Genomic DNA, 13252 nt, shown 5'->3' on the forward strand with positions numbered 1-13252 from the left:
AGAAGCCGGTTCTCATAAACACAACTGACCCTCTCTTTGGCCAGAATAATAAAAAACAATCATGTTAATCAATAACCAAAAGAACATAAGAGTTTGGTCTGCCAGGTTTTGCCAAATGTAACACAAAACTTTTTAAAAAAAGGCACAGAGTTGAGAAAGAGGGTGAGAGCGAACAATGAAATAGGCTCATTAACAAAGTTTAACAGAAAAATAACCAGTAACTCACATATAACTTCAGCACCAGTCTACTGGTTTTTGTTGAGAAAGACGAGCATGTTAACATGCTCTGGGGTCAGACGTGAACGCAACCTGGTGACCGTCCGTCCAGCCGTCGAAAACACCCGCTCTGAGGGGACTGACGTCGCTTCGTGCTAACTTATCAAGCCTGGGGAACCTTATTTCATTCATTTTCCACCAGTCTGTAGGGGTGCAATCCAGGGGTGGGGCAGCCTCCCTCAGAAAGTTCTGAAATTCTGCTTCAATGCCAGACTCACATTGACTGGTATAGCACTCCCCAAGGAGTTGTGTCATAGCAGAGAACTGGGACTGGCAGGCCGTGACTCCAGTGTTTGAGCTCTCCTCGTCTGTGTCAGACAATCCAGGGTCCTTGTGTCCCCCAGGCTCTGGGACAGCTGCCCTACCGATCTCCATTTCCTTTCCCAGTTCAACCAGTTTCACATTAGCAGCCATTTTCTGTACTGGTGTAAGAAAGTTCAGGTGCTTGTGACGAGGGTCCAGCATTGAGGCGATCATGGGGCGGATAACACAAACTCATCAGACTGAACCTGTAAATGATGGCGGAAATCAATAAGAAAGATCTAAATAGGCAACACGATGCAGATAAGAGGCAAGCGAGCATATAATCAGGCCTACTCCAACTGGCTATTTATTGTGGAAATAATTTAAATTAACATAAAAATTTTAACTTACATTCATTGGCGTGATGAGGGAGGACCGTACTTCAGCTCTGAACTCGATTACTCTGGGCCCGTCTTCTTCACGGCGCAGGAGGTGGATAATGATGAGACGGGATAAAAGTTTGAGATGGAGACGTCTTTCTCAGCAGACATAACGGTGGTGGCACATTTAAGTGCTGACAGCACAGGCTGGGTCTCCTCCATCATCTGTACTCATCCTTCAACTCCACAATCCTGGCATCTTGAATTCTGGTCACAGATCGGTCCGACAGCAGCAACAGCCCACCGCTGCTCCACCAGCCGATCAAACATCTCACACACGGAGTTCCACCCAGTTTTGTACGACTGGATAAGCCGGGGCATCGGGAGGCCCATTTGCTCCTGTTTCCTTGGTAGTGCATTGGTTGCTGCAGTGCTGTGATTGAAGTGGCTAACAAGTTTATTAGCCGCTGATATTACCCGATGTAGATACAGTGAAAATCTGTCATTTATAGCCAGCTGGAGTGTGTGTGCAAAGCAGGCAACTGAAGTCCAGTTCACTCTGCTGGGGTTGTGGGCAGCGACAATGTTGGCTGCGTTGTCATGAACGCATGCAATAACTGGGTCTTCAAGTCCCCATTGTTCTACAGCTGCATTCATTTTCTCAGCGAGGTGATGAGCTGTGTGTCGGCCTGGCAGGCTTTCTGTGAGGAGGACCGCTGAGTTCATCCAGCCATCACTGATGTAGTGGCAGGTGATGGTGACGTAGCTCTCAGCTGTTAAAGCGGTCCAACAGTCGGTGGTTAGAGCAACTCTCAGCGGTGCTCAATTCTTCTAACAGCTTCTGCTTCCGTTCTTCGTAGTGCGTTTCTACCAGTCTGGTAATGGTACGTCGTGATGGAATGTGATATGCTGGTTCCAATAAGTTTATCGGTTGTCGAAAACCTTCGCCCTCAATAATACTTAAGGGTAGCATATCCATCTCAATGAACTTGCAGATCCCTTGGGTTATTTTCTCTGCCTGTTGTGCATCGCAGCTCCTCCGTGCTAACAGAGTTGATGCTAGGTTGAGACCGAGAGCAGGAGCACCGCCACTAACCAGGGTCGGATGTGCGTTGTTCAAGTGGTACATCATTTGCGTCGTGGAGGAGTTGTACTTAAACACAGCTTTGCAGTGTTTGCAGTGAACAGAGTCATTTTTTAAATTAAAATGGTCCCACGCCACACTTCGCCGTGACCTCTTCATGATTAGACTACTTTTGAGATACACGAAACTCGCAGGTAACTGAGTAGGCTTGTGAAGTTTTTTTTGTGTTTTTTTTTAAACATTGCCCTCGTGTGGTTAAGTGTTGAATTACTGCCACATAGCAAAATTCATTACATTCCTTCAAGACTCGCACCACGCAGCAGGACTTGCATTAGTTTTATTGATTTAAAAAATGTCATCGACGAACATCTTAATGATCAATTAATCGATCATCGATTAATTATGCCCATCCCTATTATTTCCTGTTGTTGTTTACCTCCAGCTCGTCGGCTGCTCAGTAGTTAAAGAGTTTTTACATTTTATGTTGCTTACTGTACATTTATGTTTGGAATAAAAACCAGTCTTTCATGGTCTCACCTTTGTGTGTGTGTGTGTGTTTATGTATTAATGAGGTTGGTGGTTCTTGTATGTATGAGTGTGTGTGTGTGTGTGTGTGTGTGTAGGGGACAGGGATGTTCGAGACTGGGAGGAAAAATCAGAGTTTACCACTAGTTTAAACTCGACTATACTACTGAGAAAGTAGTAATGGTAAAGATGGAAAACAGCAAGTGAAAGAAGGAAAGAAGGAAAACAAGTGATGAAGCTTGTAGGGAAAGAAGGAAGAGATGATAGAGATGATAGAGATGATAGAGGTGATAGAGATGATAGAGGCGATAGAGGCGATAGAGGTGATAGAGGTGATAGAGGTGATAGAGGTGATAGAGGTGATAGAGGTGATAGAGATGATAGAGGCGATAGAGGCGATAGAGACGATAGAGGTGATAGAGGTGATAGAGGTGATAGAGATGATAGAGGTGATAGAGGTGATAGAGGTGATAGAGATGATAGAGGTGATAGAGGTGATAGAGGTGATAGAGATGATAGAGATGATAGAGATGATAGAGGTACAGTAAATACTACAGCATGGTCTTTACTCTGGAAATGATAAGTGACTGGAAACAGCTCACGTTCATCCTTTTGTTGCAGAAGATGTGCAGTAAAGAGCAGGTTGTGGAGAGAAACAGCAGATGTCTGGAAAAGTAAAAGTTTAATACGGATGTTAGAGATCTTGTTGACGTGGTCACGTTGAAGATAGAAAGTAAATTCATATCGAAGCTCATTTAAAGTATTTTGCTTTAAACAAGGCGACACGATGCTGAAGAAGCTTAAATAAAAAGCCGTTTTTACTGTGTTGGTTCACTCAGATTTCTTTACGGGGGTGTGGGCTCAGCCCCCAATGTTCCCAGGTCCAGGAAACGCCCCTGGTTTATACTTCAGCCATGCAGGGCCTGGTCTAGAAAAGTTCTGATGGGGGGCCAGGAGCCCTGACCAGAAAGAGAGGGGCACAGATGAGATTTTTCATGGTCTAGATTTTATGACATATTGAACTGATTATTACAACTAAAGTGATCGTCTGATGTAGAAAAGTGAAGAAAAACCCAAGTGAAGGATGGTTAGCATTTAACGTTCGTAGCATCGGCTCGTTCTGATGATGTAATGCAGTAAAAACACGACTGGTGATTAATCACGACTAATTTATTAGCTGTGATTAATCTGATAAATAAATGTCATGTTTTATGGTTTAACCTACGCCGTGTGTGTTTCTGTGTGTGTGTGTGTTGCAGCTTCCACATCCATCTGTACAACACGGACATCCTTGTCTCCTGCGTTCTTCCGTATCACGACACCAACGTCTTCGTCAGAGTTCTTCAGCTCCTGAAGATCAAGGATGCTTCCAGCCGCTGGAACTGGCTGCAGTGTCTGCAGGTCTGACCCGCCCCCATCTGGACCCGGTCTCAGTGGTTCTGGATCAGCTGGTGAGGGTTCTGTCTCATGGTGTTTGTGTGTTGCAGAAACCCGGCGTGCCGCTCTCCAGAGGCGCGCTGATCACACACTGCTACTCAGACCTGAGCTTCATGGACTTCATCTGCACCATGGTGACCCGGTCCGTCCAGGTGAGCCCGCTGACCCGGCCGGAAATCCGTGTTTGGAAAGACCCTGAACGTTGTTAACGGGAACCTTCTTCTACTTCTTCTCAGGCTTATTCTGGTCACTCAGAGAGCTTCTCTCAGCTCAGAGTGGTCTTCTCCTTCTACGCCTCCACCATCGTCCCCACTCTGGACGCCGTGGACAGAGTTTCTGACGCCATCATCGCCAAACTACTGCCATACATCCAGAAGGTAACCCCCCCCCCCCCCCCCGAGTCCATTCACCAGAACCCGGACTAAAGTTCTAACTACAGTCTGGATCCAAACACAACGTCTGACATTCGATATAAGAACCAAAACCTCAACCGATTACATCAGAGATTATTATTAATCCCAGTTTTTAATCCCAGTATAAACCAGTCTGTAGCAGCTTTTAATCCCAGTATAAACCAGTCTGTAGCAGCTTTTAATCCCAGTATAAACCAGTCTGTAACAGCTTTTAATCCCAATATAAACCAGTATGTAACTGCTTTTAATCCCAGTATAAACCAGTCTGTAGCAGCTTTTAATCCCAGAATAAACCAGTCTGTAGCAGCTTTTAATCCCAGTATAAACCAGTCTGTAGCAGCTTTTAATCCCAGTATAAACCAGTATGTAACTGCTTTTAATCCCAGTATAAACCAGTATGTAACAGCTTTTAATCCCAGTATAAACCAGTCTGTAGCAGCTATTAATCCCAGTATAAACCAGTCTGTAACAGCTTTTAATCCCAGTATAAACCAGTCTGTAGCAGCTTTTAATCCCAGTATAAACCAGTCTGTAGCAGCTTTTAATCCCAGTATAAACCAGTCCACCTTGAGTCCTCATTCTGGTCCCACCGTCCCTTCAGGGTCTCAGATCGGCCCAGGCGGACTACAAAGCCGCCACCTACATGATCGTGTGCCAGCTGGCGGTGAAGGTGGTGATGGAGGCCAGTCTGGTGGACAGCCTCGCCATGCACGTCAGCAAGTCTCTACTCAAACAGCCCGTTTTGCTCAAAGAGGGTCTGGGCTGCCTCATTGTGCTGCTGCAGAACCAGAAGGAGGGAGCCGCCGGTCCCAGGTAGGTCCCAAGCTGGAGGGCTGTTCTGAGCATGCTCAGTGAAGGTGTGACATCTCACCTGTTGCCTTGTGTGTCCAGAGCTGCCGACCGCTTGTGCTCGATGGCAGCGCTGGTCTCCACTCTTCAAGTTATGGCGCTGACACATGATGTCAGTCCTCTTCTCCGGTACCTGCTGCCTCACCTGGTCCACACGATCTTTACCGGCAGCTCAGGTGAGTCCTGGACCGCCAGGATCCAGAACACGGTGCAGCTTCAAAAGTCAGGTCAGTTTACCTGTTGCTCTCTGTCACAGGTGAGGTGGAGATGGACCGGCTCGGCGTATTGGAGTCCATCCTGAAATCTGTGCCCCTAACCAAAGATCTGGACCGGACTGTGGCCCGGTAAGCCCATCTCCATCAGCACCACCTGGTTCTCATCAAAAAGAAAAGTTATAAACACCTAAACTTTGAATGGTCCAGCATGTCTTAGAGGACTCGTATTGGCGGACGAGTCGGAGTCTTAGGGGACGGGTTGGAGTCTTAGAGAACACGTTGGAGTCTCAAAGGACTCGTCGGAGTCCTAGAGAACTCGTCGGAGTCTCAGAGAACTCGTCGGAGTCTCAGAGAACTCGTCGGAGTCTCAAAGGACTCGTCAGTGTCCTAGAGAACTCGTTGGAGTCTCAGAGAACTCGTCAGAGTCTCAAAGGACTCGTCGGTGTCCTAGAGAACTCCTCGGAGTCTTAAAGGACTCGGGAGTCTCAAAGGACTCATCGGAGTCCTAGAGGACTCGTTGGAGTTCAACGTTGTGTTGTTTCTGCTGCAGGTTGCTGTTGGACGAGTATCTGAGTCAGACCGAGCGGTCCACTGAGGACATGTCCGCCCTGGACCAACACTTGCTGCCTCTGGTTCGGCTGTTTGAGTCCAGGTACGTCTGCTGAAGGTAAAACCTGAGCAAACGGATTTAAAAGAGTCCATGAAGTGGCCTTCAGTGCTGTCAGCGCTGGGCTGTGATTGGTCAGGACTGTGTTAACCTTGAGGTGAAGATCAGAAACCTCCAGGTTAATATTTTCCCTCCTGGCCCTCATCACGACCGCGGTGGATCATCAGCTGAGTTTCTCCTCCATCAGGTACTGTGGAGCTCTGGATGGCGTCCTCGCAGGTCATGTGATTGACATCAGCGACACGCAGCAGAAACGTCTGTTCCACCAGTTCCTGTCTCTGTCCATGAGCAGCGGAAAATACCAGGTTTCAGTTTTTGACGAGACGACTGCATAAACTCTGATGTTTGTAAACGAGTTTTTGTTTCATTCCGACGGTTTTTGTGTTTCTGTCGGCAGATTTTAGGCGACTCGGACACGTCGCTGCTGCTCAGTCTGAAACACCCGCAGCCTTTGGTCCGAGTGTCGGCTGTGGAGCGCCTGATGGGCATCATCTCCTCCGGACAGGTATAAGAACACACCTGTTTCTGCTCTGGTCCTGGTCCTGGTCCAACCGGACCCTGTGTGTGAGAGTTTCTGACCTTGTGTGTGTGTGTGTGTGTGTGTGTGTGTGTGTGTGTGTGTGTGTGTGTGTGTGTGTGTGTGTGTGTGTGTGTGTGTGTGTGTGTTTTTCCTGTGATCAGCTGCAGAGTTTGGATAAAACCTTCCTGAGAGACGCCGTCGCGGAGCGCCTACAGGACGACGTTCCGGATGTAGTCGCCGTCACGCTGAAGGTCCTGCAGGTCAGGGAGTTGATGATGTCACCACGTTACATCACACATGCAGACGCCGTGTTCACTCTGGCTGTTTTCTAGATGTTGTTGGACGTTTTGGACCCTGAGGACACTGTTTCATGTTTACTGTCTCTGCTGCACAGAAGGAGTCTGTCGGATGCCGAGCGCTGGTCAGTGAAGCACACACTGTAAGAATGGTGTGTTGCCTTCATGAACCCACAGTAACTCTGAGCTCTGTGTTGTCTCCTTCAGGCTGCCTGTTCTGACGGAGGCGGTGCCTTTACTGTCCGACCCCAGGCTGGGAAAGGGGGACACCGAGCTGCAGCAGAAAATGAGCTGGAAGCTGCTTCCCTTCCTGGTGATCACCTCGGCCCGGCTCGGCCTCGCCGGCGCTATCGCTCGGTCCCCCCTCCTCACCCAGAACCCGCTCACCCTGAACTGGGCTGAAGGTGACACCCAGCCATTTCCTGTCAGGTTAAAATCACGTTAGTAACCGGGAGTAAACCGGTCTGAACCTGTTTGTGGTGTCCATGCAGAGCTGGATGAGGTGATGCAGGGGAGCTCTGAAGCCGAAGTGGTTGGTTTGGCCAACCGGCACCTCGTGTCCACGCTGACCAGGAACCTGGCCAACATGGAACACCTCCCCAAACGAGATGCTGTGAGTTTTTATCAGTTTTCCTTCTCAGGAAAGTCGGACTTTGTTGATGTTTGTTGATTTTACATCCACAACTACAAAGATTCTCAAGCATCTCACAAATTTTCTGTTTTTAAGTCCTAAAACAGCTGGAAACGTAAATCTGTGGAAAACTGGTTCCGATCTTAACGCGTTGAACCTTTAGATGTGGGTCGGGGGGTTTTTGACTCAGAGGACACGAACCTGCTGGAATATTCCCGTTTTTTCCACCTGTTGCGTGAAGAGCGGTGCAGGTACTACGTTATGTTAGCAGGTCGAGTTTAACCTGAACTTCTAGTCAGATCACTTCCTCTGACGGATTCTGGGCTGGAGAACTTCTACAAATACAAAATATGCAGATAGAGCGGAAATAAATTCAGTGAAGAAGAACAGCTGAAACACCCAAGAAGAAGAGTCACTGCAGGAAAAGATAAAAAAGAAAAAAACAGGAATGATGTTTAAAACCATTAAAATATTTCTTTACGTCATCTTTGACTTTCAGACCATCCGTATCTCTTTAACTCATCGATTACCAGGAAAACCTGCTATAAAATCATGAAAAATCAAGATTTTTTACATTTTTTCTTTCATAAATCACTTAAACCATTTCAGACCTGCTCCAAATACCAAACATTTACTCATTTAAAAATGTTTAAACCTTTCAGTGCCACTTTATTTACTTAAAAACCCAACAAAATGAATTATTTAATAATAATAATAACACATTTTATTTAAAAGCGCCTTTCAAAACACCCAAGGACACTGTACAGAGGAACATTAAAATAGTTTAAAAACCACTATGTACAAAACAAACATTAAAACAGTTAAACACAATAATTGCAAAACTAAGCAGAATGGAGGACAACAGAAAGATGGAGAGTGACTCGATGACGTAGGACTGTCTGAACAAATGTGTTTTGAGTTGTGATTTGAAGAGAGGAAGAGAGTCTATGGTACGGATGTCAGGGGGAAGAGAGTTCCAGAGATGGGGAGCAGAGCGGCTGAATGCTTGGCTCCCCATGGTGACGAGACGGGCAGGTGGGAGAGGAAGCTGGAGAGAGGAGGAGGAGCGAAGTGAACGGACCGGAGTGGCAATGTGCAGGAGATCAGATATATATGGAGGGGCCAGATTGTGGAGTGCTTTGAATGTAATGAGGAGAGTTTTAAAGTTAATTCTTTGTTTTACGGGGAGCCAGTGAAGTTGTTGTAAGATGGGGGTGATGTGGTGGGTAGTAGGGGTCCGCGTAATGATGCTTGCTGCAGAGTTTTGGAGGAGCTGCAGTTTCTGGAGGGATTTATTGGGGAGACCAAAGAGAAGTGAGTTGCAGTCGTCAATCGGGGAGGTGATAAGACTGTGGACAAGGATGGCAGTGGTGTGGGGGGTGAGACAGGGACGGAGATGAGAAATGTTTCTCAAATGAAAATATGCAGACCGGGTGATACTGTTAATGTGGGAGTGAAAAGAGAGTGTGCTGTCAAGGACGACACCCAGACTCTTTAGCTGAGGGGAGGGAAAGACAGTTGAATTGTTTATGGAAATTGGATAACTGTTAGATTTGGAGAGAGTGGGGGGCGTGCCTACCAGTTGGACTTCTGTTTTAGAACTGTTGAGTTTGAGGAAGTTGGATGAAAACCAAGAATGAATTTGTTGTAAACAGGTGGTGAGGGAGGTTGGTGGAAGTGAAGAGGATGGTTTGGTAGCGAGGTAGAGCTGGGTGTCGTCCGCGTAACAATGAAAATTTATATTGTGTCTGCGAAGGATGTAACCAAGTGGAAGCATATAGATAATGAAAAGGAGGGGCCCCAGGACTGAGCCCTGGGGCACACCAGCAGAGACAGGAAAGAGTTTGATTCATGGGATTTTAGTCGGATGAATTGTGTGTGGCCAGAAAGGTCCGTATAATAAATATCAGGGGGATGGGTCTTTAGTGGATACGTCAGAGATTAACAGCAAAACTGATTGGATTGCATCAGTATTTATTATGTAGTATCAGAGACTCCCTCTGGTGACCTTCGTGGCCAAAATTGTCCCATTGACCTCCACTAAAACAACATATTTTATTCTCCCAGTCATTCCAGTTTAAAACATTTTTTCTGTAATGTTAGTGTTTCATTAGAAAGAAAAGTCGTGATATTTGACTTTTTTCCTGGATCCTACCAGGTGGAACTAGTTTCCCACTGTAGGCAGAGGCAGAAAATCCTGGTATTTTTGTCTGTTTTATTATGGAGTCGTGGGACCACCAGGGGCCACCACAGACCCATCCCACTGATTTCTTACATTTTGTTGTAATAAGTGATGCAATAGTTCAAATAATTAAACTGCATTTAAAGGGTTAAAATCCTGCAATTCATAAAAAGTTTTAACTAATATATAAATAAAATCCTAATTTAAAAAAAAAAAAAACTACTGATGATGATAATTTTATGAATGTTGATTGTGCGTGCGTGCGTGCGTGCATGTGCAGCTGGAAAAACTGGTTCTTCTGGTGGAGCAGCAGCAAGGGTCCAGTCTCAGAAGCCGGGCCTCCTTTGTGGTTCTGACCCAGACTCTGCTGCTGGGTCTGACCGAGCTGAGCGAGACCCAGCACCTGCTGACTGCTCAGAGGATCTACGCAGTGTTGGAGCCCCCCCTGCTGGAGATCAGCAGACACGACGACTCACAGGTGAGTTTCACCTGAGGTGGGAAATCCTCCAGCTCTGCTGTGCCTGACGCCAACCGGTGCATTCTGGGTAACGTAGGCAGCTTCCTCCTCAGTGTTGTTTCTCTTTGTGATGTAACAGGAAGCTGAGCATCCTGTCGTGTTGCCGTCCTCCTTCTCCGAGGCTCTGACTCTCTACCTAAGCAGCTGTGAGCAGCATCTGGACCAACAGCTGGACAGGGACTTCAGCTTTGTCCTCATGTGTCTTCTTAGAGACTTCATCTCCTCTCTCAGGTGTCACGACGCCTCCTTCAAAGGTAACGAGTCATCAGAGTGCGAAGTAGAATCTGGATGTGAGAGGTCTGATGTGATTGGTCACGTCTGTCCTCCAGGTGAGGCATGGTGGAACCCGGAGAGGCTGGACGCCAGCACCTGCTGCTACCTGGGACTGATCTGCCGCCTTTTCAGCGTCATCATCAGTGGCGCTGCTGAGGGTCCGACGGCCGGCAGCTTCAGGGAGCTGATGAAGCTGTTCGTTCAGGTGAGATGCCGTCATCTGGTCAGGCTTCATCGTCGTCAGCAGACAAACCTGACAGTCTCAGTCTCCTTCAGGTCCACCTGCCGGAGCCAATGGTGCTCTTCAAGTTCCTGTGCGTGCTGTGGGGATACAATGGTAACCATGGAGACCAGCTGGACGTGAAGGTGGGCGCTGTCCTGCAGACTCAGGCGCTCCACATGGGCCGAGCTCTGCTGAGCAGCCAACCTGCTGCAGTTCTGGACCAGCTGGCCGCCGCAGAGTCACCTGGTGAGTAAGGTGTTAAAATCCAGTTCCATCCTCTGACCCGGATCTGTGGTCCTGGTGAAAGAATGCTACGACTGACCATCGTTTTGATGGACAAGTTCTCCTCCAACATCGCCTCCATAGCCTCTGGAGTTCCACAAAGTTCAGTTCTGGGTCCATCATGTTTTCCGTTCTACATGCTTCCTTTAACTGGCATCGTTCAGTCTTTAAAGAGGTTTTTGATCGTTTCTATGCCGACGACATTCATCTGTCTCCTAAGCCTCATCAGCTGGACAGGTTGTTTAATTTGGACATTGTAGGATCATAACGGACTAGTTTCTTTTCACTTATGATGTTTCTTTGTAAGATCATGTGACTGGGTTTATATTAATATTCTATTTAGGGGTCGACTGTAAGGTAAAATAAACTTTACTGTGTTCAGACTGGTTTCCAGTCAGAGCTGCTCTGTGATGTTGACCCTCCACCTGTCTCATTTAGTTGTCCCGTCCCTGTTGTGCTGTCTCGGCGCTCCGGTTCGGGAGGTCCAGAAGGTGGCCCTAAGAGCCCTGCAGAGCCTATCAGGAACCAGCAGCTCTCCCTTCCAGCCAATCATAGAGAGGCTGCTGAAGACATCAGAGGAGATCATTGCAGACCCGTCGTACCTAAACACCGTGAGAACGTTTCCATGATTCCTGCCGCTGTAGATATCATACCGTCCAAAGCTGTGATCTTTAGCATGTGCCACCTCATCATCTTCTTCATGTTCTACCCCTTTTTCTCCTTATGTTTCCTCCTGATGTTCCTCCTCGTGTTTCCTCCTGATGTTCCTCCTTGTGTTTCCTCCTCGTGTTTCCTCCTGATGTTCCTCCTTATGTTCCTCCTTGTGTTTCCTCCTGATGTTCCTCCTCGTGTTTCCTCCTGATGTTTCCTCCTGATGTTTCCTCCTTATGTTCCTCCTCGTGTTTCCTCCTGATGTTTCCTCCTGATGTTCCTCCTTATGTTCCTCCTCGTGTTTCCTCCTGATGTTCCTCCTCGTGTTTCCTCCTGATGTTCCTCCTTGTGTTTCCTCCTGATGTTTCCTCCTTATGTTCCTCCTTGTGTTTCCTCCTGATGTTCCTCCTTGTGTTTCCTCCTGATGTTCCTCCTTATGTTCCTCCTCGTGTTTCCTCCTGATGTTCCTCCTTGTGTTTCCTCCTGATGTTTCCTCCTTATGTTCCTCCTCGTGTTTCCTCCTGATGTTCCTCCTCGTGTTTCCTCCTGATGTTCCTCCTTGTGTTTCCTCCTGATGTTTCCTCCTTATGTTCCTCCTTGTGTTTCCTCCTGATGTTCCTCCTTGTGTTTCCTCCTGATGTTCCTCCTTATGTTCCTCCTCGTGTTTCCTCCTGATGTTCCTCCTTGTGTTTCCTCCTGATGTTTCCTCCTTATGTTCCTCCTTGTGTTTCCTCCTTATGTTCCTCCTCGTGTTTCCTCCTGATGTTTCCTCCTTATGTTCCTCCTCATGTTTCCTCCTGATGTTCCTCCTCGTGTTTCCTCCTGATGTTTCCTCCTCGTGTTTCCTCCTGATGTTTCCTCCTGATGTTTCCTCCTTATGTTCCTCCTTGTGTTTCCTCCTCGTGTTTCCTCCTGATGTTTCCTCCTTATGTTCCTCCTTGTGTTTCCTCCTGATGTTCCTCCTCGTGTTTCCTCCTGATGTTTCCTCCTTATGTTCCTCCTCGTGTTTCCTCCTGATGTTTCCTCCTAATGTTCCTCCTTGTGTTTCCTCCTCGTGTTTCCTCCTGATGTTTCCTCCTTATGTTCCTCCTCGTGTTTCCTCCTGATGTTCCTCCTCGTGTTTCCTCCTGATGTTCCTCCTTGTGTTTCCTCCTGATGTTTCCTCCTGATGTTCCTCCTTATGTTCCTCCTCGTGTTTCCTCCTGATGTTCCTCCTCGTGTTTCCTCCTGATGTTTCCTCCTGATGTTTCCTCCTTATGTTCCTCCTCGTGTTTCCTCCTGATGTTTCCTCCTGATGTTCCTCCTTATGTTCCTCCTCGTGTTTCCTCCTGATGTTCCTCCTCGTGTTTCCTCCTGATGTTCCTCCTTGTGTTTCCTCCTGATGTTTCCTCCTTATGTTCCTCCTTGTGTTTCCTCCTGATGTTCCTCCTTGTGTTTCCTCCTGATGTTCCTCCTTATGTTCCTCCTCGTGTTTCCTCCTGATGTTCCTCCTTGTGTTTCCTCCTGATGTTTCCTCCTTATGTTCCTCCTTGTGTTTCCTCCTGATGTTTCCTCCTTATGTTCCTCCTCGTGTTTCCTCCTGATGTTT

At 47.3% G+C, this 13252-nt stretch overlaps 2 protein-coding genes across 2 annotated transcripts in view; both read left to right on the forward strand.

Annotated features, from left to right (window-relative positions):
* The window catches only part of LOC121632161, a 156483-nt gene that overhangs the window by 44588 nt on the left and 98643 nt on the right, over positions 1–13252 (forward strand). The window lies entirely within an intron of this gene.
* Positions 1–13252, forward strand: part of heatr1 (HEAT repeat containing 1) — a 36695-nt gene that overhangs the window by 2515 nt on the left and 20928 nt on the right. Inside the window, exons 4-21 of the mRNA XM_041973363.1 lie at positions 3768–3909; positions 3996–4097; positions 4182–4322; positions 4960–5171; positions 5250–5383; positions 5464–5551; positions 5973–6074; positions 6277–6394; positions 6487–6594; positions 6771–6869; positions 6942–7030; positions 7113–7309; positions 7397–7518; positions 9999–10196; positions 10315–10489; positions 10565–10713; positions 10785–10977; positions 11452–11624. Of these exons, the coding sequence (XP_041829297.1) occupies positions 3768–3909; positions 3996–4097; positions 4182–4322; positions 4960–5171; positions 5250–5383; positions 5464–5551; positions 5973–6074; positions 6277–6394; positions 6487–6594; positions 6771–6869; positions 6942–7030; positions 7113–7309; positions 7397–7518; positions 9999–10196; positions 10315–10489; positions 10565–10713; positions 10785–10977; positions 11452–11624 (2542 nt within the window). The remainder of the gene's footprint in view (positions 1–3767; positions 3910–3995; positions 4098–4181; positions 4323–4959; positions 5172–5249; positions 5384–5463; positions 5552–5972; positions 6075–6276; positions 6395–6486; positions 6595–6770; positions 6870–6941; positions 7031–7112; positions 7310–7396; positions 7519–9998; positions 10197–10314; positions 10490–10564; positions 10714–10784; positions 10978–11451; positions 11625–13252) is intronic.

The sequence above is a fragment of the Melanotaenia boesemani genome, chromosome 21 (genome assembly GCF_017639745.1).
Source record: "Melanotaenia boesemani isolate fMelBoe1 chromosome 21, fMelBoe1.pri, whole genome shotgun sequence".
Taxonomy (NCBI): domain Eukaryota; kingdom Metazoa; phylum Chordata; class Actinopteri; order Atheriniformes; family Melanotaeniidae; genus Melanotaenia; species Melanotaenia boesemani.